This window comes from Panicum virgatum, chromosome 1N, assembly GCF_016808335.1.
Source record: "Panicum virgatum strain AP13 chromosome 1N, P.virgatum_v5, whole genome shotgun sequence".
Classification (NCBI taxonomy): Eukaryota; Viridiplantae; Streptophyta; class Magnoliopsida; order Poales; family Poaceae; genus Panicum; species Panicum virgatum.
Window position 1 is genome coordinate 64,852,144 of NC_053145.1, and position 26,920 is coordinate 64,879,063.

Here is a 26,920-nt window from a genome sequence, read left to right on the forward strand (position 1 = left end):
AGCTGGACTTTGATGCCCAAGTGGGCTTTGCCTTACCGAGTGGGCAAGTAGCCAAGTAGTACCGAGTGGAAGATGCATGCCGAGATGGCACGCCGAGCTTTACCCGAGGCCTTGATCGAGTAGACCGGCCGACACTCCATATGCTTACGGGATCTAGTATAAAATTGCACATCAAACAATAATCTACTCCCACCAAAAAGCACCGCTCGATTGGCAAAATGAGAGTAATTTAGATCAAGAACTTCCTAGCAAAATGATCAGCACAAGAAGAAGTCTAGAGTCTAGACTATCTAAATGGATTACTCTGCCAACCAAAAGATCATGTAGAAGAAGAATTGAGCGGCCTTCCCTTAGTTTTTTTTTTAAAAAAATCATGTAGCTAAATGGTCACGCTGGTGGGACTGCCGTTTACTCTTGACTTAACCCGGGGCCGGGTCAGCCTCCGCCCGTTGTGCTTTGCATCTTCCACTCGGTGTTCCACTGCGGACACGGCTTGCTCGGCGGGGGGTGACTGTAAGTTAGGACGAAGCTTCTACCGAGACTTTGACCGGAGCCTCCCGAAGGCCGGACATCAGTTCAAGTTCAACGGTCCACAGTATAACTAAAGCATCATGTAATGTACTCCCACCAAGCCTGCTGCTGCTCCTGTTCATACCCACAGGCTCACGCGCACGAACCGCTCGCGATGGTAATGCGCTGCTCAGCAGCAAGCTTGCTGTTGCTGCTGCTGCTATCCTCAGTTTCCATATCAACACCCGTGGTGGGCGCAGGAGCCGATGACGAGGCCGCCCTGCTGGCCTTCAAGGCTGCCGCGATCACCGGCGGGCATGGCGGCCTGCTCGCGTCATGGAACACCAGCACCGGCGGCGGATACTGCAACTGGGAGGGGGTGAGGTGCCGAGGCAGCGGGCGCCTCCGCGTGGTGGCACTGAACCTGCCCTCCCACGGGCTCGGTGGTTCCCTTTCCCCGGCCATCGGCAACCTGTCGTCACTCAGGTTTCTCAACCTGAGTTCCAACGGGTTCAGCGGAGACATCCCCGAGAACCTCGGGCGCTTGCAACGCCTCCGCATTCTCGACCTGGGCTACAACTCCTTCTCCGGTGAGCTCCCAACCAACCTGACCTCTTGCATCGACCTAACCTTCCTGGCCCTCCACTACAACCATCTCCACGGGCGCATACCCGCTGAGCTCGGTTTCGGTGACAAGCTGACACGTCTCAAGATACTTGGGCTAGCGCAGAACAACTTCACTGGCACTGTCCCGTCATCTTTGGCCAACTTGTCATCGCTCACAACCCTCTCCCTCGGGTTCAACCAGCTTGGGGGCACCCTTCCTTCTAGCCTCGGTAGCATCAAGGGCCTCCGCGCCCTGGACCTTGCTTTCAATCTCTTCTCTGGCGAGCTCCCTCACTCCTTGTACAAATTGTCTTCCTTGGAGACGTTTCAGGTTCAGGGGAACATGTTCTACGGAGGCATTCCCGCTGACATTGGCACTAGGTTCCCCAACATGAATACACTTAACATTGCTAAGAACCAGTTCACCGGAGCCATCCCTGCCTCACTCTCCAACCTTACTGCTCTTCAAGTGCTTCAACTCCAAATAAATAGGCTTAGTGGATATGTGCCTCACACCCTAGGGGGGAGACTACAAGCTCTGCAGCAGCTATACCTGTACAGCAACATGCTACAAGCAAACGACAGGACTGGGTGGGAATTCATTACTTCTCTGTCAAACTGCAGCCAGCTCCGCGAGTTAATCATCACCGACAACGCCGGTTTTACCGGTCAGCTGCCGAGTTCAATTGTAAATCTCTCAAGGACCCTACAAATTCTCCGCTTCGAGGACACTGGGATATCCGGCACCATCCCTTTAGCCATCAGCAATCTGGTCAACCTTGAATTCCTCGGTGCTACAAATACTTACATATCAGGAGTGATTCCGGAGACCATTGGCAAGTTGGAAAACTTGGTTGATCTAACTCTGTCCTACACTAACTTGTCTGGCCTCATACCACCATCTATCGGGAATCTCTCAAAGTTGACTAATCTGTTTGCACAGAATGGCGAACTAGAGGGAGCTATTCCAGCAAGCATAGGGAAGCTCAAGAACCTGATATCCCTTGATCTCTCGACGAACCGCCTAAATGGTTCCATCCCTGGAGAGATTTTCAAGCTACCACTTGTTTCCAACGTCCTATCTTTATCATACAATTTACTATCAGGACCTCTTCCCTCTGAAGTTGGCAGCTTGGGGAATATTAACAATCTGGTTTTGTCTGGGAATCAATTATCTGGTGAGATACCTGAAGATATTGGCAAATGCACTGTGCTGCAAGGACTTTGGTTGGACAATAACTTATTCGAGGGAACTATACCTCAATCTCTGAACAATCTAAAGGGTCTGGCTACACTCAACTTATCTATGAATAAGTTGTATGGTTCTATTCCCGATGGCATTGGTGGTATCAAAAATCTGCAACAACTGTATCTTTCCCACAACAACTTGTCAGGGCAGATCCCAATAGCTCTAGAGAATATGACATCATTGTCAGAATTGGATTTGTCCTTCAACAATTTGCAAGGAGAAGTTCCAAAAGAGGGAATATTCAGAACTTTTGCCAACTTGTCAATCATCGGTAACAATGATCTTTGTGGTGGAATACCTCAACTTCGTTTAACTCCATGCCACACAAGTCCTGTGAAAAAGAACAGAAAAGGACATTTGAAGTATCTTATAATAGCTCTGCCAACAATAGGTGCACTCTTGTTCTTAGCTTTTGGTATTGCACTAAACATGGTAATATATAAGAAGCTGAAACAAAAGCAAGATAGCCCATTCCCACCATCAATAACTGAGGAACAGTATGATCGAATTTCTTACCATTCATTAGCAAATGGAACAAATGGATTTTCAGAAGCCAATTTGATTGGAAAAGGAAGTTTTGGGGCAGTATACAAATGCACCTTCCAAGATGAAGGAACTATAGCCGCTGTGAAGGTTTTTAACCTCGAACAAACTGGATCTACTAGAAGCTTTGTGGCTGAATGTGAGGCAATGAGGAGTGTGCGTCACCGTTGTCTATTAAAGATCATGACATGCTGCTCAAGCATCGATAACAAAGGCCAAGAGTTCAAGGCACTTATTTTTGAGTTCATGACCAACGGTAGTTTAAATGATTGGCTTCATCCAAAATCCGATATGCCCACTCCAAGAAATACTCTAAGCCTAGAACAAAGATTGGACATTGCTGTTGACATCGTGGATGCTTTGGACTATCTTCATAATCATTGTGAACCACCAATTGTTCATTGTGATATCAAGCCAAGCAACATTCTTCTTGCAGAAGACATGAGTGCCCGAGTTGGAGACTTTGGCATATCTAGAATCCTTCCAGAAAGTGCAAGTAAAACTCTGCAAAATTCGAACAGCACAATTGGAATAAGAGGCTCCATCGGCTATGTTGCTCCAGGTAACTAAAATTGTTTTCATTTCCACTCAATCAACATTCCTAGTTCCTATATAAACATGGCATGCTGATCAATATACCTTTTTGCGCAATCATAGAGTATGGTGAAGGTTCTTCTATCTCAACTCTTGGGGATGTCTATAGCCTCGGCATATTGCTGCTTGAGATGTTTACAGGAAAAAGCCCAACAGATGAAATGTTCAGAGATTCTTTGGATCTACACAAGTTTTCAGAGGATGCTCTTCTTGATAGTATCTGGGAGATAGCCGATGCAACAATGTGGCTGCACACACCCACCCATCACAGCACTAGAAGAAGCCGAATAGAGAATTGTTTGGTTTCTGTATTTGCTCTTGGCATATCGTGCTCAAAGAAACAAATTAGGGAGCGGACACAAATGCAGGATGCAGCTGTTGAGATGCATTGTATCAGGGATTCATACCTCAGGTTTGCCAGTTCTCCTGTGGTGGAACATAGAGGACTAGCAACAACAACAATAACCCATGAATAAATAGAGCTGAAAATTAGCATATATAAGACGCTTCAGCTAATCAATCTTTCCATAACAACCTAGATTTTTTTTAAGGATGCATCCTGCATTTGGTTACATCAGATATATGCCCGTAGAAAGGGTATTTAGAAATGTATTAACATATAAAGTCTACATTGTTACCAGTTGTCAGAATGGCTCCTTCTATAAATAATATGCGATATGAAGAACTAGTCAAATCCTATCATTTCTTTATTAACAATGTACAATTGTTTACATCACTGTAGAATCAAGAACATTTTGTATCAAGTGCGGAAAATCTTTGAAGTGTGTCAAACAGATAAAAATATAGAATTTACCAGTTATTGCCATTTGTCAATAAGATACACTAGAACAGTGTGCGGCGTTGCCGTGCCAAATATGCCCTAGTAGAGTGAAATTACCGTTACAATAGGACCTGATAAGGCTAAGCGTACCAAGGGATAAAATTGAAGGTTCCAAGTTTGCAACTTCTCAGAAGTCTAGTTATGTTCATCCGCATCTGATCAATCCTAACATACATTCAAGGTGGCAGCATGCATCAAATTGCAAAAAAAAAAAAAACATCTTCTAGATGCATAAATTTCATCTCATTGTAAACTAACCTATGTTTTGACAATGTAAATGTTGGGAAGGGAGAACGTGCCTGGACCCTGGAGGGTGAATGCAGTCTTTATTGCTGCAACAAACAGAAAGATGGTGTCAAGCAGTTTGAAGTTGACATCCATTTGAATCCCCCGTGCAGAATATACCCCCAGATGAAGCTGTGCTAATTGCTAATGATTTGTAAACTTTGATGCTCATAATATTAAATTCTTGAATATGAAAAAAAATTCTTTATCTAAAAAATATTAAATTCTTGAATCTGTATATCAGATCCTATGGAAAGCTGTTGCATCCTTTAAAATTTTGCTTTATTCATGGAGAAACACATGTAAAATATCCACAGCTTGCAAAAACCAAGTATTAAATGATCATGTACATGTGCTTTTTTTTTTGTTGAATTTAATCATTTCTATTTCTTTTCACTTCCTTGGTGAACCTCTAAAGCGGAAAAAAGTGAAAGAACCTTCTTTATTATTATTGGTGAAACCATTATGGTAAAGCCTATTTTTTACAGGGGCTTTGCAAAGAAGATTAATTTTTTATTACTGTTGATGATCATAGCTATGAATACCACGGAACTACATGTATTAGTGTTGGAACTATATGTGTTAGTGTTATATTTGCAAACATCGTGGTGTTGCGTGTATGCACAGCTATTCACATAGAAAAGTCTATGCGCAATTACTCTTATTCAGAAATAAAAACGACACTATTGTATCATAGCACCTTTTGAATGTATCAATGCACGGGAACTGAAATTGGTACCAGCCGCATGCAGATTGTATGGTCAGGCAATACAAGTGACCTGGCACTTAAATAATCAGAAATAAAAAGCATATGCAACATGCTCCAAGTATTGTAAAAAGTTTCTGTGTTGATGAGTAAGATAAGAAAAGCTTGGTCATGCAAAGGTAATCAGCAAACATTTAGGAATACCTTGCAAATCTTATTCCAGTGTCATATATGTCATAATGAAGACAAACGAAAAATGGCTTGATCTACGAGTCTTCGCTAAGATCCTTGGTAGTTTACACATATTGGAACACCATTTTGATGTGTCAAGTGCATCCACATGTTTCAAGCTACAGAAAACAACTGTCACATTTTCTTGAAGACAGTAGAATTTTCGGCGGCAGTAGTAACCAGGTTCCATAATAGGCTTGCATATGAATTTTCCCAGGTTCTACTTTGCATCTTTGCTGTACATGCAAAACCTGAGGGTTTAAATGATTGAAAATACAAATAATGTACTACAGTAGACATAATTTCCATTATATCTAGGTAAATGAGTTTCATCGAACCCTTTAAATTTATTGTATGCTTTTATTTTGATTAGGCCATGAACAGAGCTAGATAGTAAGAATGCCCGAATCCTTAGTACATAACTGGTGACATGCACAAATACATTAGAAAACATGATGAAATGAATGTTTCATTTTGCAGGCAGCTAGATCCTTATTTGCTAAAGAAAATAATTAGCTTTCCAATCAGGTACATCATCTTCTCCCTTGGGAGCAACTTAATGTTAATATTCTAGATGCATGAATGTTAAAACTTGGGAAGTACAGATAAGATTCTTAGGGGGGGAAAAGATGGGCAGTTCTCTTTACCACCACAGGAACATAATTACTTATGCACTATACAAGGGTCAACTCCTTCATCAGAAAAGGTACAAAAGTTTGGAGTACACATTTAACTATTTTCATTGGTTTAAACATTGCTTGATGGTAACTGTGCCCAAAACGTGTAAATTAAAGATGATACATTCCCGGATATTTTTCAATATGTAACTGAAATAATCAGAAATTGAAGTGGTCTATTATACAGTGGCAAGCTATAGAAACAATATAGTTACTCACATATTCCATTAAGGCATTTTCTCGAGCACTTGGCGTGCATCCCACATTTGCAGATCCATTTGTTCCTCAAAGTAATCAGGGGATAACTTTGACTGTTCCCAGATTGCAAGCATACCAGCCGTAGCAGCCTAATTCCTATTCTACCAGCAGTAAGCTAACTGCAAATAGATTGGAGAAAGTTCCATCTGGTATACCTTATCCTGTAGCACATCGACGAAGAATAGTAGGAGGCCTGTCTGGGAAGTTCCGTCCACTTCTCTCAGCTCTCTCCTTCAACATATAGGATCAGGAGATATAGAAGCAGGGGAAGCCAATGAATGTTGCCGAGGAAACACACAATGCCAGTGGGATTTCCATGGCACGCACACCACTCTGGCATCGACCAAGTTGACGATGCCGTGCGTGGCCCAGGAGTTGCTGAAACGCAGAGTTGCAGGCTTGACCAGAGTCAAACCCGGCACCATGTGGCACCGAAGGCAGGTCCTCTCGTAAACCTCCGCCGACTTTCATGCCAGTCATCCCCACCGCCCCCCTCCACAGTTCGAGGGCGAACTCTTCCGGCGCTTCTAGTGCTCGCTCCTCGCTCCCCACCCCCGACGCGGCGCCGTCGCTCTCGCTCTCTCCTCATTTCTCGAACCCGAGCTCCCCCTTCCGTCCTTGCTCCACTCCCCTCACGGCCTCACCTCTTGCCATCTCTCGCGTTCACAATCCCCTGCAGGATTCACCCCAACATCAGCCGCCGCCGCCGCCTCTGCGCCGATGGCGGCGTCCGCCCCGCCGCTCGACGACTGCCTGCGCCTCCTCCGCGGGGAGCGCGACGAGCAGAAGCTGGCGGGCCTCCTCGTCGCCGCCAACGTCTGCCGCGCGGGCGACGCCGACGCCGTCCGGAAGGTCTACGACGCCGTCGGGCCCCGCTTCCTCCGACGCCTCCTCAACACCGGTAAATAAGCCATTCGCGTGAGAACTGAACCTGTTGGTTAACCTGCGGGGGACTGCTGAGCTTTTGGGTCACTGGGTTTTTGGTTCGTGGGCGCAGGGCTGGGGAAAGTGGAGGGCGGGAAGGAGGAGGAGCGGGAGGCGTACCTGCGCCTCGCCCTGACGGTGCTCGCCGGGCTCGCGCGCGCTCCGGAGGTTGCGGCAGACGAGGGGGTCGTCTCCATTGTGCCCCTAGTCGCCGAGGTTGTCTCCAAATCGTAAGAAATTTGCTCTCTGTGACCTTATGATACTACATATACATGCTAGTGTAAATGGACCAATACACATGATTTATATGCTTTTTTTTTTGCAATCCTCACCATTTGCATATACAGATGATATCCCGTTTTGAATCTGTTTGGAGTTGAAGCCTACTGTTTTGCTATCAATAGCTACTTTTATGCTTGCATGCGATACCTATTTGCATGACTGTTGCTAAATCATGTGCTGCAGGGTTGATCCAGCAATCACTGAGGAATGCTTTGAACTTCTATCACTTATTGCAATAGCCTCAGAAGATGGGGCATACAAGTTTTGTGAGCCTGGTGTAATAGACATGATCTACCTTCAAATCTCAAACTTACCAGATGGTATTGCATTTTGTTGCCTGTGCCTTCTTGTTAATTTCATCTCTAAAGCACTCTAAAAAAATCATCTCTAAACCAGGGAGTGTTAGTACTGATCCTTTAGATGCAGATCACAGCTGCTACATTTTAAATTTGTGCATCTGGAAGGGTGCTTTTGCTACTATGCTTTTGGAATGTGGACTTAGCCTATTCAATTCTATCCTTGTTTAGTCCTTAGCATTCAGCACTGTGGGTTCATGAATAGCAATTTCCGGGGTCATGAACTTGTGAAAAATATATCTAATTTGTTTGGTTCATTGGTGTTTAATATGGTTCGAATGCTTTATTTCTCATATGGTTTTATTGGTTATATTGTTTGTAGGTTCAAAGTGCATAGAACTTGCCATTAATCTAATGCAATTACTTGTTCATAAACTCAAAGTTGACAACATGAGTGTGGAAAAACTGCAAGGAATGACAAGCATGGTATGAAGTATGATTGACGTGCCGGAATATTTTATGCGAACATTTTCTGAATTTCTTGTTTCACCATTCCTAAATTGATCTGATCTACAATTTTCAATGCAATTCAGGTGACTTGCCTTGCCAGGCTTTTTGCTGTTCTTCATACTGCAGTAAAATTTGATGCCCTGCACATGCTTACCGCCCTACTGTCCCAAAAAGAATCTGTAAGGGTGACCCTTTCCCTCTCTTGTTTTATTTGAAGCACGTGTATTGTTTTGTTATGCATGATATTTGATAAGTTCTTCCCAATGATTTGTCTTTAATCTTAATGTTTTGTTTTGTTTTGTTTTTTTGTTTTGGAATGCTAAAGCCACTTCATGATCTTTTGAGATCAATGCCAGCATCAATTTGGGAATCTCACATCCGAGTTGGAATCACTGCCATCCTCCAAAATCGTGTTGGTATGTTCGGGCTTCATATTCATAAATGATGCAAAATTTTGTTGCTAAAATATTGTAAAATTTGAAATTATTTGGTCCGATTGATGAAATAGATAGCCTTAACATTATAGGTTTACTAATCAGGTGCATTCTTCATGGATGAAAGCAATAATACTAATACGTGCCACTTTGTTTCAATAGCACTGCAGCTTGATCCATTCTTAGCTACTGATTGGATATCTTGGAATTATTTTACTTCTCATGTTTATTTGGCTAATTACCATTTTACGAGGAATGTATAGAGTACCTGAGTACTGCAGGATAGAAGAGTGACATGTAACCATGCTAGTATTTTTTTCTTTCTCTTTCGAGATGCTCATGTTGTTAAATGTTTTGTTGCTGTTAAGTATCCTCCGAAAAGCTGCATGCTCTTCTTTTGGCGGAGTGCATGATGTCCATACTAGGTGAGGATTGGTTGTCAGAAGATTGTAAAATCCAGGATACCCAGAATGTGTTGCCTGTTGACAAGTAAGTTTCACATTATCTCCTGTATTCTGTGGGACTTGCCTTTAATTTTCTATAACAATTTTTTCATTTTCTGCAGATTTGTATTGCTTGTTCTAGAGTCCGCAAGAATTGAAGTGGCAGTGCTTCTAAATGAGCTTGCTTATTTGAAGTATGAGTCTTCAAAAACTTCTGAGACAGATGAAGCCATCAGTCAGAAACAGAGAAACCTTGCTATACTATTTTCATTAATAGAAAGAATAGTCAAAATGATATCAAATGCCAGTAGCAGTGAAGGTATGTTCCCATTCTCTTGTCTATTTTTGGTTCCTTGGGCATCAAACCAGGAAGCTTAGAGCCTCTGTATTTTGCAATCATATGATGACAATTCTCCATTCTGCAACACCAGTATTCTTTAATGCCCTTCCATCTATGTATGTCCCAGCAGTTATAAAACATGCATCAGCAGACACTCTTAAGGAAATCCATACATTGAGAAATCATTTCATTGAAGTGCAAAATATATTGGAAAAAAATGGTAGATACCACTGCATGCCAGGCACTCTAATTTAACAAAACACTCCAAACGGTCATTAGTTCACTAACATTATCTAATCCGAGCTCCAATTATTTTTAGTGGTATCAACTGTCAGCGTTGTATTATGCAATTTAGAGCAATTCAGTGATGCTTCTAAATTGCCAAATTTCTAGAGTACAATGGCACTACTTTTGGTGTTGGTAGCATCATAAGCTTTTGGGGTGAATCCTTACCATTTCCTTTATATTATTTCCTACCTTTCTAGCAAAGTTGGTAGTCATGGCAATGGCTCATAGAAAGCCTACTAAGATAACTGTGCTTCTAGCAATCATTCTCCTTTCAACAGAGATTCTATACTTTATGCAGGTGCACCAAATCAGACTATCTGTGAAAGTACCATCATGCAGGCCATCACAGGATTAAATGAGACAATTAGTTTAGTTTTAGACTTTCTGCAGGATGCAAAGGTACATATTCTTACCAACCAAATATGATCGTTATTATTTTAAGATAATATATCCTGAAGATGAAAACTTGACAGGACCATGGGCAACGGAAAGGTGATGATCTTTTGGCAGCTGCAAGAATAGTAGGAAGGTGTGCTGCTTGCCCATCTTATTATTCTAGGAGAATTTATGGATCCTTATCTTCTTTAATAAATAATTTCTCATTAGCATTATTAGCAAAGTTGGTTTCCTTTAGTCGCTAAATAAATACTAGTACCTCCATCTGCTCGTATCACTTGTCATGATGAATTTTATATTTGTTTTGACATTATTAGCAAAGTTGGGTTTCCTAGAAAAACTAAAAGTTAGTTTTCATCCTTTAGAATATATGTTTGTACAATTTGGCCACTTGATATTTCTCTGTACAGTGTACACAAAATGTACATAAACTGTTAACCAAGTGTGTCTTCAATAGTGAAGCACCCCGATCAAGCTTCTGTACCACATATTTTTCATCGACTCAAAGTAACATCTAGACTTTACTCTGTTGCAGTTACCTGGCAGAGGCACCATATGCCTGCAAGGAGAAAACTAAAAACCTATTGGACTTTATCTTCTCTATAGAAGGTCAAGATGAATCAAGGTTGCTTCTTCTTGACTTTGTGCCGCAGATGTATACATATCTTCTTACATGATGCAGAGTACTGATGGTACGAAGTTCAATTCTTGCAACAGGCCCTTCTATTCTATTTGCTTCATGCTTCCAATGCTATCCCAAATAACAATGGAGCCTGATGGATGTAGAACTTTGGCATCATTTTGCGGCTATAAGGCAGTAAGTAGGTTTATCTCATTTTCAACTTTCTGAAACTTGACTATTGATTTCTTTTCTATTTATCCTCAAATTAATTTATCTTCCTATTTATCCTAGTTTGTTTTTCATGTTCCTTGGTAAAGCTGGTGTTTTCTCTGTTCTTGTTAGCATGTAGTCAGTTCTGTCACCTCTATTTCAAAATGAACACGGGCTGGAGATCTCCAGAGCCAATATGTATTTGTTAGAAGGATTAATATTATGTTATGGAATGTCATGGCATTCCTATTCTAGAGGCTCATAGCTTTATAAAGGCTTAAACTGATGCTATGTTTATTGATTGATATGAACATGAGATATCGATTAACTTATCAAGATTAACAGAGACATCTCATTCAGTATAGTTAGCTCTCTGTTTTCCTGCTGAGATATGACAGCTGTGATTTTCTGTGTTTGTCTCTACAGGTTATGGATTGCCTTGTTAAAATGACTGAGCAGGATGGAATTGACAATGGTAGCATGTTTTTGGCATGTGATACCATCATAAACTTCATGTCTAATGTAAATGACTTTATTGTCTGAAAGTTCATTTCTGCATATACCATGAGAAAAAATAATAACATGTTGGTATTTTGCAGAGGAAAAGTGTCCATATTCCAGTGGATTCTTGTTTCATTCGCTTCCTAAACGCACTTGTTACATGGGCTGGTATGCTTTAACTTCTGTTCATTAGCTTAAACATGTATCATTGCACATCATAGATGATACCAGTATGTGGGTGGTTGCTATAATCGTTTCTCAATATTTGATTCTGGTAAGTTCATTACTTAGGTTAAACTGTAGAAAAACATCTTGACCACATATGATTAATGGATGACTATTTCTTCTGGTCAGCATCTAAGATATGCACAAACATTATAACTGGAACCAGGCAGACTTCATAAAATTTTTCCTTTGTTGGCTCATGCCAATTGAGTATCATATCAAGAAATCGATGTGCTGATCACTGCCTGTTTTGATCTTTGTTGTGACTTGAGATGCCTGGCATCTTTCCCCGTATGTGGTGCTATAATGATATCATAGTTGGCATGCGAGTCTTCTATAATACAATAATTCTGAGATTTTGGGCACAAATAAACTGGACGCCTGTTAACATACTAGTTGACAGCAAATATATCGCAAGCTCTTTTTTATGTTATTCACACACTGAATGGTCACTATGTTATTGCATATAGGAACCTCAAATGCCTCGTCAGTTACCATGACAGCATCCTGCTTATGTGCTATGCTGATAGACTTGACATCAGAAGAGTTTCTATTGAGCTGCTCTGAATTTGATGCCAAGACCCTTGGGAGTTTGTCTGAGCTCATTGTCAGAAGTTTGCAGCAGGTAACTAGTCCTTATTCCGTAATTGAGATTATTTTGTTTCGGGTGGTTGTTCGCTTATGTGTTTCATATCCATTAGAGTGGCTGTTTTTTTATGTTGGTTCGCCAAACCTAACACAATCCTGCTCCTTTACCGGAGCTTGGGACCGGCTATGTTGAGGCGACTCAAGAAAGTCTTCTAGTCAACATAGGCGGAGTTTTTCCATGGCACTTAATGTGCTGATATTATGGTGTAATGTCCTGCAGGATGTCCCTGACGATGATGGGGAGCAATTCAACCAGAAGCAGGTCATTGTATCAGGTAACACATGCTAAGCTCATTCAATGTGCACGGGCAAAAATCCAACTTCTTTCTGGATTATCGGTGCAGGTTATCGGCGATGGGCTGATCGATTTCCACATGTTAAAAACGTAGTGGATAAGCATGTATCTGTGTGATCATTCTTTTCCCCAAGATATGTTCTCCATGAATGAAAACCTGCAAATTGGAATCTAAAAGCGCAGATATGCCCATGCCTCAGATATTTACATGTGACCTGTTACTGATTTTGGTTAGGGGATTTTAGGTTACAATAACTCTCCAATGAGGAATTTGAGGTTAGGATAATTCTGCAGCGACAGCTCAAATGAGTATACCAATATGGACAGGAAAGATGGCATCTGCTTATCCAGGTAATCCTTATTAGCAGAGCAAGCGAACACTAGAATGCTTATGCAAAAGAAGAAAGGTGGTGAGGCCACAAAGATTTAACGTTGTCTCTTTGATCACCATTTCCCTATACTCGACCATTCTGTACAGAACTGATGTAACAATACCAAGCTCAGATTTCAGGGCGCAGTGCGCACTCTGAAGGAAGGTTTTTGTAAGTTTAGGAAAAGGCTTGTTTACCGCTCTGCTATGTCCTGTTTGCTCATGTTGCCCGAGTCTGTATTAGTTTGCAACGCCAGCCCCTTCCAGTCCAAAATGGTCCGTAAAAGCTATCGATCGATATATGCGGTGGATTATACATTATTGTTGGTGTACATATGAGCCCATGTATAGAGGCTCATATAGAGGCCCATGTATAGGAACTATATATCCCCACCCTTCTAGGGTTTGGAAGAATAAACACAATTATTTTCTCCAACATGGTATCATTAGCTTAGGGTTAGGGTTCCTCTCTCCCTCTCCTACCAAGCCATGGCCGGCAGCCGGCGCCTCCTCCTCTCTCCTTCCCTCCCCTCCCCTACTTTTCTTCTGCTGCTGGCGCTGCCCCTGCGCCGAGCGCCTGGCCGGCCGTTGCTTCCTCTGCAGGCACCGCCGCGTGGCCTTCTCCAGCCTGGCGCGGCTCGGCAGCTGCGCTTTCTGTCCTTGAGCTTGTGCCCCTGCCGGATCCCGCCGCTGCCGCTGCGGGCGCAGGGTGCATAGGGACCGCGGGGGCTGGCGCCGCCGCCGCCCATGTAGTAGCCCGCCCCGGCCGTGGGGGCTGGCGCAGCCCTGCTGCAGGCGCCACCGCCGCCCCTGCAGGCGCCGCCGCTGCCCCTGCAGCAGCCCGACCCGGCCGCCGGGGGCGTGGGGGCTGCGCAGGGCCCCCTGCAGCCGGCCGCCGATCCCGTTGCCGCCGCCACCGCTGCGGCTCACCGCGCCATAGTCGCTGCGGGCAAGCAGCCCGCTGCTGACGCCGGGCAGCAGGCCGACGCCGCTCTCGCCGCGGCCCTTCTCGCCGCCAAGTCGGAGGCTTCGGCGGCCCAGGAGCGGGTCCGCGTGGCTGCCCTCGCTTGGGAGCGCGAGTGCGCCACGGCCGACGCCCTCGCCCTCCGTGTCGCCGAGGCGGAGCACTACTTCCGCGTCGCCTCCGGCCAGCAGCCCGTCGTCCCCGAGTATGGCGCCTCCTCTTCCCACCAGGCCCCGCCCGCTGGATCTGGACCCCGGCACGACCCGACCGACCCCATGGTCGCCCAGCTCCACCTACAGGCGGCCGACGTCCAAAACATTAGGGCCCTGGTTACCGTCCTCCTCGACCCCACGTCCTCCTATGGACGCTGGCGGGACCAGGTCCTCGCCCTCCGCCGCTACGCCCTCGACGACCACATCCTCGTCAACTCGCCGATCGAGGCGCAGGTCGTGGTGTGGCTGCGCCTCTACAGCGTCGCCATGTCCTGGATCTTTGGGACCATCTCTCTAGATCTTCAGGACCTCGTCAGGACCCACGGCTGCACCGCGCGACAGGCCTGGCTGGCGCTCGAGGGGCAGTTCCTCGGTAACGTCGAGTTCCGCGCTCTCCAGCTCGACGCCAGCTTCCGCACCTTCGAGCAGGGGACCTCTCCGTCGGTGAGTTCTGCCGGCGGATGAAGGGCATGGCTGATGCTCTTCACGACCTCGGGTGCTAGGTGTCAGATCGGGTCTTGGTGCTCAATGTCGTGCGCGGCCTGAGCAGCACCTATGACCACCTGAAGACATGGATACCCGCCAGCGGCCCTTCCCCTCCTTCCTGCAGGTCCGGGACGACCTCGCCCTCGAGGAGATCACCAGGGGTCTCGCGCTCGGCTCGTCCTCGTCCACCCCCACCGCGCTCGTTGCTGCTCCACTGGCTTCCTCCGCGCGCTCCTGCCACCTCACTCCTTGGTGCTGCTCCCGCCGGGCAGACCGAAGGTGCGGGGGGGGGAGGCGTGGTCGTTTGCGGGGGGGCGGGGGGGGGGGGGACGAGGTGGTGGTGGTACTGGTGGCCCTGCTCCTGGGGGTACCGGTACCAGTGGGGGCCGTTGGGGCGCGCCGACTCCGGCCCCGGCTCACGCTCCTGCCCCTGCCCCTGGAGATACGCCCTGTGCATCCTTCAACAACACATGGTCAGGGCGCATCTCGATGTGGCTGTTCCAGGGTCCGGAGGGGGGGGGCCTCGTCCTCAGCTCCAGCCGGCGGCCATGTTCACCGGTGCTGCTCCCCTCTTCGCGCCGTCCTGGACCCCGCCCGCTTAGCCCAGCCATCAGCCGATCTGGCCTGGGGAGTGGGACCAGGCCGCTCTGGCGTAGTCCTTCAGCACCATGGGACTGACGCCGCCGGTCAGCACCGAGTGGATCACCGACTCGGGTGCCTCCTTCCACACCACCCCAGATGCCGGTATCCTCTCTTCTGTCCGACACCCACACTCCTCTTGTCCTTCTTCTATCATGGTTGGTGATGGGTCTTGCCTCCCTGTCACCGCCGTGGGTTCTACTCCTGGCTCCTTTCGTCTTCCCAATGTCCTTGTTGCTCCTCAGATGGTTCACAACCTTCTTATCATTCGCCAGTTTACTGCTGACAATTCTTGTTCCATTGAATTTGACTCTTCTAGTCTTACTGTGAAGGATTTGGCTTTCCGGCGTCCGCTCCTCCGATGTGACAGCTCGGGGCCCCTTTACACCCTTCGTCTTTCTGCTTCTGCTGCTCTGCCTTCGACTTCTTCTTCGTCTGCTGCTTTTGCCGTGACGCCGTCTTCCACCACCTGGCACCACCGGCTTGGTCAACCCGGCCGCGACGTTTTGGCTCAACTCGGTTGTAGTACCGATGTTCCATGTACTCGGACTCCTACTGCTGAGCACCTTTGTCATGCGTGCCAGTTAGGTCGTCATGTCAGACTTCCTTTTTCTTCTTCTTCTTCTTCTTCACATGCTGCGCATGCCTTTAATCTTGTTCACTATGATCTGTGGACATCTCCTGTACTCAGCATGTCGGGTTATAAATATTATCTGGTGGTGGTTGATGATTTTTCTCGTTACTCTTGGACTTTTTCTTTGCGCGCCAAGTCTGAGACCTTCCCCACCCTCCTCCACTTCTTTGCCTGGGTCTCCACTCAGTTCGGCCTCACCATTAAGGCCGTCCAGTGTGACAACGGGTGGGAGTTTGATAACTCCACCTCCCGTTCCTTCTTCCTCTCTCGGGGTGTTCAGCTACGTATGTCTTGTTCGTATACCTCTCCTCAGAACGGCAAGGCTGAGCGGATGATTCGCACGACGAACGACGTCGTGCGCACCCTTCTGATCCAGGCCGCTCTGTCCCCGTGCTTTTGGGCTGAGAGCCTCCACACCGCCACCTACTTGCTTAACCGCCTTCTGTCCACTGCTTCTCCTGCTCCCACTCCACACCACGCTCTTTTCGTACACCCTCCTCGCTACGACCACCTTCGGGTCTTTGGGTGTGCATGTTACCCTAACATCTATGCCACTGCTTCTCACAAGCTGGTGCCCCGCTCGACTCGTTGTGTGTTTCTTGGTTACTCCCCTGACCACAAGGGGTACCGATGCTTTGACCTCACCTCTCGCCGCGTCCTGATCTCCCGACACGTCGTGTTTGACGAGTCGGATTTCTCCTACTCCACCTCCTCCACACCTCCTCCTGACCTCGAGCTGGAGTCGCTATTTTCGACTGACCCGGTGGTTCAGCCACCTTTACCTGTCTGTCCTTTTCCTACAGATTTTCCCGGTGCACCGGCACCGCTTCCGGTGACCCCTGCTGTGCCCAGCGCGGCCCCGGTGCCCGCCGTCGCGCCACGCGCGGCCCCAGGACTTCCTGTCGTGCCGTGCGCGGCCCCGGGATCTCCTACTGTGCCACGCGCGGCCCCGGTGCCTCCCTCTGCACCTGCGCGGTACGCTCAGCCGGGGCAGGTGTACCAGCGTCTTTCGATGCCGACACCGGCGCCGCCTCCGACTCCGGAGGCTCCTGCGACGCCTACACCGGAGCCGTCGCCACCGCCGCCTCGCTCTCGAGTCGAGCCGGCGGTGTACCACCCGCCAGTCGTCCATCGGGATCCTCGACATATACATCCCATGGTGACTCGGCGGATGACGTCTCAGGCTGCGACTCTCTCCGCCACCGAGGGGGAGCCGCAGGTCTCTCCGGTACCCTCATCTGTCCGCGACGCCTTGGCGGATCCTCACTGGCGTCGCGCGATGGAAGAGTACGCGGCTCTTCTTGCTAACCATATGTGGGACCTCGTGCCGCGTCCGTCTGGTTGCAATGTGGTCACAGTCAAGTGGATCTGGACGCATAAGCGTCGGGCTGACGGCACACTAGAGCGCTACAAGGCTCGCTGGGTTCTCCGGGGTTTCACCCAGCGGCCTGGTATGGACTATGATGAGACCTTCAGTCCAGTGGTGAAGTCTGCTATTGTGCGCACGGTCCTCTCGCTTGCGCTCTCTCGCTCGCGCTCTCTCGCTCTTGGCTTGTGCACCAGCTCGATGTGAAGAATGTGTTTTTTCATGGCACTCTGTCAGAGACAGTCTACTGCTCTCAACCAGCGGGATTTGTGGACTCAAGTCGTCCGGACATAGTCTGCCGGCTCAACAAGTCTCTCTATGGTCTGAAGCAGGCTCCTCGGGTTTGGTATTCTCGGTTCGCTATGTTCTTGCTGACATTGGGGTTCACCGAGGCCAAGTCTGACACGTCTCTCTTCATCTACCGCCGTGGGGATGAGACTGCCTATCTGCTGCTCTATGTCGATGACATTGTGCTCACAGCCTCCAGTTAGTAGTTGCTACAGCGCGTCATCTCCTCTCTGCAGCAGGAGTTTGCCATGAAGGATCTTGGTCAGCTCCACCACTTCTTGGGCGTCACTGTTGAGCCTCGCCCGTCTAGTCTTCTCCTTCACCAGTGGCAGTACGCGCTTGACATTCTGGAGCGGGCTGGGATGACTGATTGCAAGTCCTGCTCCACTCCTGTTGGCACTCAAGCAAAGCTGTCTGCTGACCTGGGGGATCCAGTGGCTGATCCTACAGCCTATCGGAGTCTGGCCGGTGCCTTGCAGTACCTCACCTTCACCAGGCCGGACCTCACCTACGCTGTTCAGCAGGTCTGTTTCCATATGCATGATCCCCGGGAGTCATACCTTGCTGCGCTGAAGCGTCTCCTCTGCTACGTCCGAGGCACTGTGGACCTCGGCCTGGTTCTTCACTGCTCGTCCTCTGCTGAGCTGGTTGTCTACACCGACGCTGACTGGGCTGGTTGTTCGGACACTCGCCGCTCCACTTCCGGCTACGCCGTCTTTCTAGGCGGCAATCTGATCTCCTGGTCGTCCAAGCGGTAGCCGGTTGTCTCCCGCTCCAGTGTCGAGGCGGAGTACCATACTGTCGCTAACAGCGTGGCGGAGGCGTCCTGACTTCGACAGCTCTTGGCGGAGCTCCACAGCACGCTCGCCATACAAAGAGGGTGCTGCTACTGCTTACTTGCTGCTCTACGTCGACGACATCATCTTGACGGCGTCCTTGACGGATCTTCTTCGCTGGCTCACAGGGCTACTCCACTCCGAGTTCGCCATGACCGATCTCGGGGATCTCCATCACTTCCTCGGGATTTCGGTCACACGCTCGTCGGACGGCCTCTTTCTGTCTCAGCGACAGTATGCGGTGGATCTCCTCCAACGCGCCGGCATGGCCGAGTGTCACTCCAAATCGACACCAGTGGACACTCGTGCCAAGCTGTCGGCCACAGATGGAGTTCCGGTGGCCGACGCCACCCAGTATCGGAGTCTGGCTGGTGCCCTTCAGTACTTGACACTAACGCGCCCCGACCTCGCCTACGCTGTTCAACAGGTGTGCCTCTTCATGCACGATCCACGGGAGCCTCATCTGGCGTTGCTCAAGCGGATCTTGCGATATGTGAAGGGTACGTTGTCTACTGGCTCGCACATCGGTGCTGGTCCAGTTTCCTCCCTCACTGCATACTCAGATGCAGACTAGGCAGGCTGTCCAGACTCTCGGCGATCTACTTCGGGCTACCGTGTCTTCCTCGGCGACAATCTGGTGTCTTGGTCCTCCAAACGACAGACTATTGTCTCTCGTTCGAGTGCGGAGGCTGAGTATCGTGCTGTGGCGCACGCTGTGGCTGAGACCTGCTTGCTTCGGCAGCTTCTTCAGGAGCTTCATGCGCCTCTTATCTTCGGCGACGATTGTCTACTGTGATAATGTCAGTGCTGTATTCATGACAGCAAATACAGTACATCATCGGCGCACGAAGCATATAGATATCGATATTCACTTCGTCCGCGACCAGGTGGCTTTGGGACAGGTTTGTGTGCTACGAGTTCCGTCGACCTGTACAGTTATTTACTGATTTTAGGTCCAGTCTTTGCGTCCGGGATCCTCCCACTCAGACTGCGGGCGGGAATTAGAGATATGTATAGCTGTATCGTGCTGTGGCGCACGCTGTGGCTGAGACCTGCTGGCTTCGGCAGCTTCTTCAGGAGCTTCATGTGCCTCTATCTTCGGCGACGATTGTCTATTGTGATAATGTCAGTGCTGTATACATGACAGCAAATCCAGTACATCATCGGCGCACGAAGCATTTAGAGATCGATATTCACTTCGTCCGCGACCAGGTGGCTTTGGGACAGGTTCGTGTGCTACGAGTTCCGTCGTCTCACCAGTTCGCGGATATTATGACCAAAGGCTTGCCTGTACAGTTATTTACTGATTTTAGGTCCAGTCTTTGCGTCCGGGATCCCCCCGCTCAGACTGCGGGCGGGTATTAGAGATATGTATAGCTGACTTGCCTTGTACTCTAAGTCTACTTGACTCTTACTTGTACATCAAGCCGTCTCGGCTATATATATGAAAGGTCAACCCCCCCCCCCCCACACACACAATGGGTGTGTGGTGTTTCCCCCTCTCGCTATCTCAACACAACTAAACACAATAGAAATCGCAGCATGTGACCATGGCTACCGGCTTCTGGGCCAATTGCACTAAGAAAGTTCAAAAACTACATACTCTAGCATGCCATTTTACCTCGAGTTGCATATATCATAAAACTAACAGAAACTTGTCAGAAATATTTACAAGAATCGAATCTACCTATATGCTACTATTTTCCTCCTCCCTTGTGGCCTAATCTGAACAAAATACCGCGAGAAAGGCAAAGAGCAAACTTAGCACAAGTAAGAAGTACCCAAAAAGCATACCTCAAACGATCAGCAACAGGGGTTACTTGAGACGGCAACTTGCTTGGATCGGTCATCTCGGTTTTCGACAGACAGACAAGAACCGGTCACCAAGCCGAGCACTGAACAATGGAAAAATGAACGAAACCTTTCTCGAAAAGAAAAAGAAAAATGAATGAAAACTCAACCAAATGAATAGACCGAAAATCTGTGATTCCAGAGAGGACGCCAGTGCCAGGGCGGCAAAACAGATTGCACTTGTACAAAAATGCCATTACCCATTAGGAGCTGCACCATGAATAGTCTGACAACTGGAGTACATGTTAAGACTCAAACCACAGCATGGAGTAATGGTCCTGGTCATGGCAGCATAACCGTACTCCGTACATTACTTTCTTAACAGTACAGTTTTGTACCTAATGCTACTATATATAAGAAGAAACACAACAATAATAATCCAAAGACCATTTCTTTTCCATGACTTAACTTCCACTGATACACAGGAAAGGGGAAATAACAGCCAAAGATTACTCCATTTGTCTTGTACCGTCAAACCTTCAGAATTAGCGAGATGGTCCTTTCATGGAAATATTAGGCAGAAGCAGAACAGTTGTTGAAAACGTCTCATCTACTGCAAAATTTAGGCTGGCAAATCGCTTTCCGGCGTAGATTTATTACATATTATTTAAGGAGGGAGGACCAAGGGCATCTACAATGGTTAGACAGTTGTTGTCCGTATGTGTCTAGAATACTGCACGCAGACGACAGAGTAGATAACCTGTACAATGGTCTGTCTGCTAACTACTCCCTCCTTCCCCGTTTATAAGGCATGGTGGAACATGACACGGTCTTCTAAACAACACTTTGACCATTTATTTATCATATATTATATCACTTTTGATTATAAACTTATAATCATTGTAAAATATATTTGATTATGAATCCAATCATATGAAATTTGCATTATAAAAATAAAAATTTAATAGTCAAATTATTGGTCAAAGATGACTAGGTTTGAATCTTGATATACGTGTATGCCTTATAAACAGGGAAGGAGGGAGTATTTATTATATGCCTAGGCACATGAAATATGGTGATCAAACATGTGAAATGGATCTTTATATATTGTTGTGTGGCATACATGAAACAATAATTTTATACATGTTGTATGCTATTTTGTTGCTATTTTGTGTGCTATTTTGTTGCATACATGAAACATCAAATATAATTACATCTTTGTGTGCTATTTTGTTGCTTGTTCTACATTATACATGTTGTATGCTACATAATACAATTTTATTAGGGTTGTAATGTAATTTTATATTCCAATTTATGTTCTTCTTACATAAATCATGATTAAAAGATTTTCTTTCTGACTTCTATAATTTAAACGATTAAACGAGGACTACTACATTAGGGACTGACGGACTGTACTGTAGAAATTGGAAAATATCTCCTCTCCTGCTCTCTCGACCTTTCTCGACCGCTCTCTCTCTCTCTCTGTTTGTTCGTCCTCCTGTTCTCTATCGCCGCATGCGGCGGCACGGCTGGTGGCGCCGCGGCCAGCACGCGTGGCCGGGAGCGGGCGGCAAGGCACGGTGGCCGGCGCAGGCGGCGGCGACGCGGCTAGGAGGGTGAGAACCGTCCAATTTAATATTATTTTAAGTGAACCGTCAGTCATTATTTTACAGATAAGAGTTAACACGTGCTTGCTAGAAAGCATGCCACGTGTTACCTCACATCTAGAGCCATGAATAACCGACACGTCATTCGGCTAAAATAATATACACATACCATTTACAATCGAATACATCGCCAAAGAACCATAAATAGCAGTTTTACATTACCTGAGTTCAAAATTTAACATTACCAGGTCAGCATAGGAAGGTTCAAACTATTCACCATTGCAACCGTTGGGCTCACGGAAACCATATTATACAGAAATTTAAAGATTATTATATTTACATGATCTCACGAAGCTCGATTACGATAAAACCTACTACGATGATGATGTCTTGCTCAAGGACACCATCCCAGCCTCAACGACCTACTCCTCCCCCGCACCTGGATCGGCGGAGTAGAAGTGGCCGAACACCACTTCCGGTTCACCTGCAACTAGGGTTAGAAGCACCGTGAATACAAAGGTACTCGCAAGACTTACGCGATTAAATAAACAAGGATCATGCAAAGGCTCAAGTAAAAACTTTAAGGTTAAGTAATTATTGCATAAACATGAATTCTCTAAACTAACACCTAGTACAATTAATTAATGTTGCCCAAACCCCTATTAAATTTTAGTAGAACATATTAAGAATAACATAGTGATTCCCGAGTTACTAAAACCCACTTCAACATGACCGTAAATCTACGAGGAGTTCATGGGATAAAAAGCGTGCTCATTACCGAGAGCGCGGCAATTCGAATTGATTCAAACCTTGCAAGGGTGTACTACTTTACCCACACGACGCGAGGACCATGCGACTCACCCAACCGATCACGTCGGGTAAGGGGGTACTCACGTCAACCGTTCCCAACAAGACTCAACCGTTGAGTACCGCCCGGCTTGCGCGTGGAGACTTAGTTCCATCGAAGACATCTCTAAATTTTTCCTTTACATAGTTCCACTCGGGGACCCACTAAGCCTCCCTGCATAGCCCTTGGCCACGTATCTGGGACCGGGCCTCGATGATCAAGTCAAAGAAGGTAATTGGCTCATCCGTACCATTATATTGGATATGTGGTAGCACGGAAAGGTGTTCAAAACCAAGGTCATCCACTCGGTCCTTAATCAATCCAAGCGGACTATGCCCATGTGACTTCATTCTCTAGGCCCTACTATTCCGCTCGAATCTCGATACTACCAAACTCTTACCACCAAGCCGAACCAGTGCAACAAGGATAACTGGTAAATGTGATCCTCCAAATTATTCCTGTCTAGCGAGCAAAAGAAGTACTCTAAGCAGGGCTAAGCATCTAGTCAGGTTAAGTGATTAACTGACTAACTAGTGCCAAGAGCGAGGATAACAAATCAAGGAAGAATAATGCACGCAAATAGGTACAAGAATGCAATACAAACATAATATACATATAACCCCAACATAACCCGGTGAGATAACTATCTAACTCAGATTAAATAGGAGCAAGGAATCATGCTTAGCTGCTTGCCTCGGTTAGCTTCGGGCTCGACCGCGAACTGGACTCCGGGTTCAGGCTCGACGGACTCGGCGGGCTCCACGGGTTCGTTCTCCGACGATTCGGTCACTATAATGCATGAATGCGATGCAAAAATTAGTGTGATGCTATGCTTATGCATAAAATAAACTGCATGAAATGATATGCGCGAAAAGATGTACATGAAACAACGTTTTGGATATGCAACTCTGACAAAACCGGAGATTCTGGTTTGACAAAACCGGAAGTTCCGGTTTCAAAACCGGATGTTCCGGTTTTCAGAACTTGACAGGCTAAAACCGGAAGTTTTGGTTTCTAAAACCGGCAGTTCCGGTTTCAGCGGGTTACTTGCAGACTGTCCGCTCCAAAGAGCCGGACCGTCCGCGACTCGACTTTCGACGCGGCGACCATGGCGCAGCGGCGGCACGGCCGTGTTCCGGCGGCAGAGCAGGGCCGAAGCGGGCCGAAGGAGGCGCGCACGGGGTGTTCTAGGGCGAGGCGAAGCTCACCCCACAAGTGGACGGCGAAGAGAGGCGACGAGAGAACGCCGCGACGGCGACGAGCGGTGGCGGGCGAAGGCGCTCGCCGGCGGCCCTGCACGGCGAATAAAGAGGCCGGGTAAGGAGGGGAATCGAGTGAGGAGAAGGAGAAGATGCTCCCCACGTGAGGAATCGAGCCACGGCTCACCGGAGACGACGAATCGACGGCGAGGGCAGAGCTCGGGCGGCGACGGCAATGGGGAACGGGGAAAGAGCTAGGATTTGGGTTTGAGGGGAAAGGGCCGGTCGAACCTTAAGGCGAGGAGAGGAGTGAGGGGGTGGCACAGCAGCCGAGGATGGCCGGCGCGTGTCGCGAAGATGGCCGTCGGCGGTGGCGACGTGCAGCGCGCCGCGATTCGTGCTCTGCCCACGAAGCAGAGTAAAACTGAAAATTCCAGTTTTTGAATCCGGATGTTTTGGATTTTGAATTTTTCACCCCGAGATATTACAAGAGCGCGCGGCAAGAAGTGGCCGGCACTCTGCGCATCCCTCCGCACGGCGATGTAGCCGAGCAAACAGCTCGCCGTCGACCAGCGCCTTCCCGACATGCGCATCTAGGAGCACGCCCACAAACGGAATCGCGCGCCAAATCGAAGCAGCCCACACCGGATCTCTCATCGCCGTCTGTGAGTCGCAGCCGAGCATACAACGGGCGAGCTCAGATCGATTTTTCCTCGGAGCACGAGCCGGTGCTGTCATCTCATGAGACGACGGCACGGTGCCGTCGCTGGTAAAACCGTGTTGAATTTGATGAAAAACCAGATATAGACGGCTTAATTAATGCCGTTGTATATGCCCTAGCTAACGCTCCTGGAACTGTTTCCGGTTCTGGTTTGAACGCCAAATGCATCGACCGGCCGGTGACGCAGCCGATCCATCGTGCATTCATGGCGCACGCATGGAGTTGGAGCTAGCGAGCCATGGTCGCCATTGACATTCGGGTCGCGTCCAACCTCAAGGAACGCATGTGTGGTCTTGTTCATGTCATGTTATTAGGACCTCCACTCCCCAACTAGCATCTCTCTCCTGATACGCTGCAGAAGCTAATTGTGCAGACAGGGGCAGCCACACCACACGCCAAGATGAACAACAACGCATACGAATAATCATTGCCATAAACTCTTTCTGTGCGTGCGTGCGTGCGTGTGTGTTTCTAGAAAAATCTGGTGCTTAGGAGTTCATATATAGTTGGAGTGTGATGATAATAAAAAAACAAATTCATCAACGCAACCGCTAAATAATTGGTCGGGTCACTTTAATTAGTTCATCAAGGCAACGGTGGTTGACGGTTTTATAATTTGGTTTGACACGCGCAGCGATTATTAACTCCCAAAGGAAGCCGTCGCCCCGTACCTGCAACTTTTTGCAAAGCAAATCGTGCGTCGATGGAGACAATTCTTCTAGCTAGCTAGTAATGGTGGTGAATTGCAAAATTACTAGTCCCGGCTGATTTCGTTCCGACTGCTGATGCGAGCGCGGGGGGGCTTGTTTGGTCGTGTAGCGCGAGTGAATAGTAACAATTTTGATCACTAATTATGGTGTCAAATAAAGTCAGTTTACAAAACAAACTTCAGAACCCCCGCGCTAGTGACCCTGAAGAATCTAACGAGGCCTTTGACTGCACGATTAGAGGATGGTTACTGTAGCATCATTGTAGCAAATCATCGATTAATTACCGTCATTAGATTCGTCGCGAAAAGTTACACTCATCCCTAAAAAGCTTTTGCAAATAGACTTCATTTAGTACTTCATGCATACGAGATTCTTTTTCCGAGAAACTTGCGTGCTAGTATTCTTGCCGAACCAAACAAACAAGGCCAATTGCTCCCGGGATTGGAGTACGTACAAAGAAAGATGCATGTTTCCAATCCTCGCACGTGCGGACATGAGCTGCTTGTCCGCTCTCGGCAGCTCGGTGTGGTGGTCTGACGCCTCTCTGACGACTGACGTGACGAGTAAACACGTCGCAAAGGAAGGAAACAAACAAAACGTGCCGGTTCCTTTGCGAGTGTGGTGTCAGCAGGACACGGCGACACGGCCGGAGGTCAAGAAGCAGACGTGTCCACCCCAGAAGCAACTTTCGCGGGCCCTGCTTCGAACGCGTGTCCGCCTCGAGAGTCACACGGGAGAAGCGCTAGGTGTGTTTAGTTGGTGAAAAAATCTGAATTTGACTATTGTAGCGTATTTTATTGTTATTTGAGAATTAATATTTAATTATAAATTAGTTAGCGTCATTAGATTCATATCGTAGGAATCAGTTAAACTATGTAATTAATTATTTTTTCAATTGCATTTAATACTCCATACATGTGTTCGAAAATTTGATGTGACAAATACTGCACAAATTTTTTGAGAACTAAACGCCCCCTTAAGTTGCGGTTAGCCCTATGGGAATTTCGGATTGTGACACGCGTGCGTGCGTGCGTTAGGTGGAGTGGTGCGTTCCTGCTGGCAGGACTAGCTAGAGGTGGCCAGGGCTTTTGTTAGGGCTCCTATCGTTGACCCCGCGCTATCTATACTGCTTTTTTTTTTTGCGGGCAGCTATCTATATTCTATACTGCTTGCCTGGCTGGCTCTCCCGATGTGATGATTCTTCTACTACCCTTTACCCGTAAGCTTCTCTCGGCCTAAAATAAAAATATCGATCAGTGTTCTAGAAGGAACATCGCCATGGCAGCTAGCAGATAGCAGATGTCAAGCTAGCTAGGCTTCGGAATTGCATTTACTT

At 47.4% G+C, this 26,920-nt stretch overlaps 1 protein-coding gene and 1 long non-coding RNA gene across 9 annotated transcripts; one reads left to right on the forward strand and one right to left on the reverse strand.

Moving 5' to 3' along the window:
* Window positions 1-365: 365 nt before the first annotated feature.
* LOC120657500 lies at window positions 366-6,991 on the reverse strand. 8 transcript variants are annotated; one of them, XR_005668206.1, is made up of 6 exons: window positions 6,656-6,991; window positions 5,539-5,684; window positions 5,329-5,407; window positions 3,548-4,675; window positions 2,882-3,412; window positions 366-2,696 (listed from the first exon to the last, which is right to left on the reverse strand). It is a non-coding gene; the product is annotated as an uncharacterized LOC120657500 (long non-coding RNA). The 8 variants fall into 8 exon arrangements; XR_005668204.1 differs by having other exon boundaries at window positions 5,539-5,801; XR_005668202.1 differs by having other exon boundaries at window positions 6,462-6,991.
* LOC120657499 lies at window positions 6,985-13,586 on the forward strand. The gene is made up of 17 exons (XM_039935821.1): window positions 6,985-7,401; window positions 7,498-7,654; window positions 7,890-8,026; window positions 8,385-8,488; window positions 8,596-8,691; window positions 8,838-8,928; window positions 9,315-9,435; window positions 9,512-9,708; window positions 10,316-10,416; window positions 10,491-10,546; window positions 10,949-11,038; window positions 11,131-11,230; window positions 11,672-11,767; window positions 11,845-11,914; window positions 12,442-12,596; window positions 12,840-12,894; window positions 12,964-13,586. The coding sequence occupies exons 1-17, from the start codon at window positions 7,221-7,223 to the stop codon at window positions 13,029-13,031; spliced, it is 1,875 nt and encodes a 624-aa protein (XP_039791755.1). The 5' UTR covers window positions 6,985-7,220; the 3' UTR covers window positions 13,032-13,586.
* Window positions 13,587-26,920: the final 13,334 nt, after the last annotated feature.

Excerpts from the sequence above, each read along its gene's own strand:
- LOC120657499 (XM_039935821.1), top strand. The coding sequence starts at position 7,221 with ATGGCGGCGTCCGCCCCGCCGCTCGACGACTGCCTGCGCCTCCTCCGC. Across the intron at positions 7,402-7,497 it reads CCGACGCCTCCTCAACACCG|GGCTGGGGAAAGTGGAGGGC; the intron begins GTAAATAAGCCA and ends TCGTGGGCGCAG. Across the intron at positions 11,039-11,130 it reads GAAGGTCAAGATGAATCAAG|GCCCTTCTATTCTATTTGCT; the intron begins GTTGCTTCTTCT and ends TTCTTGCAACAG.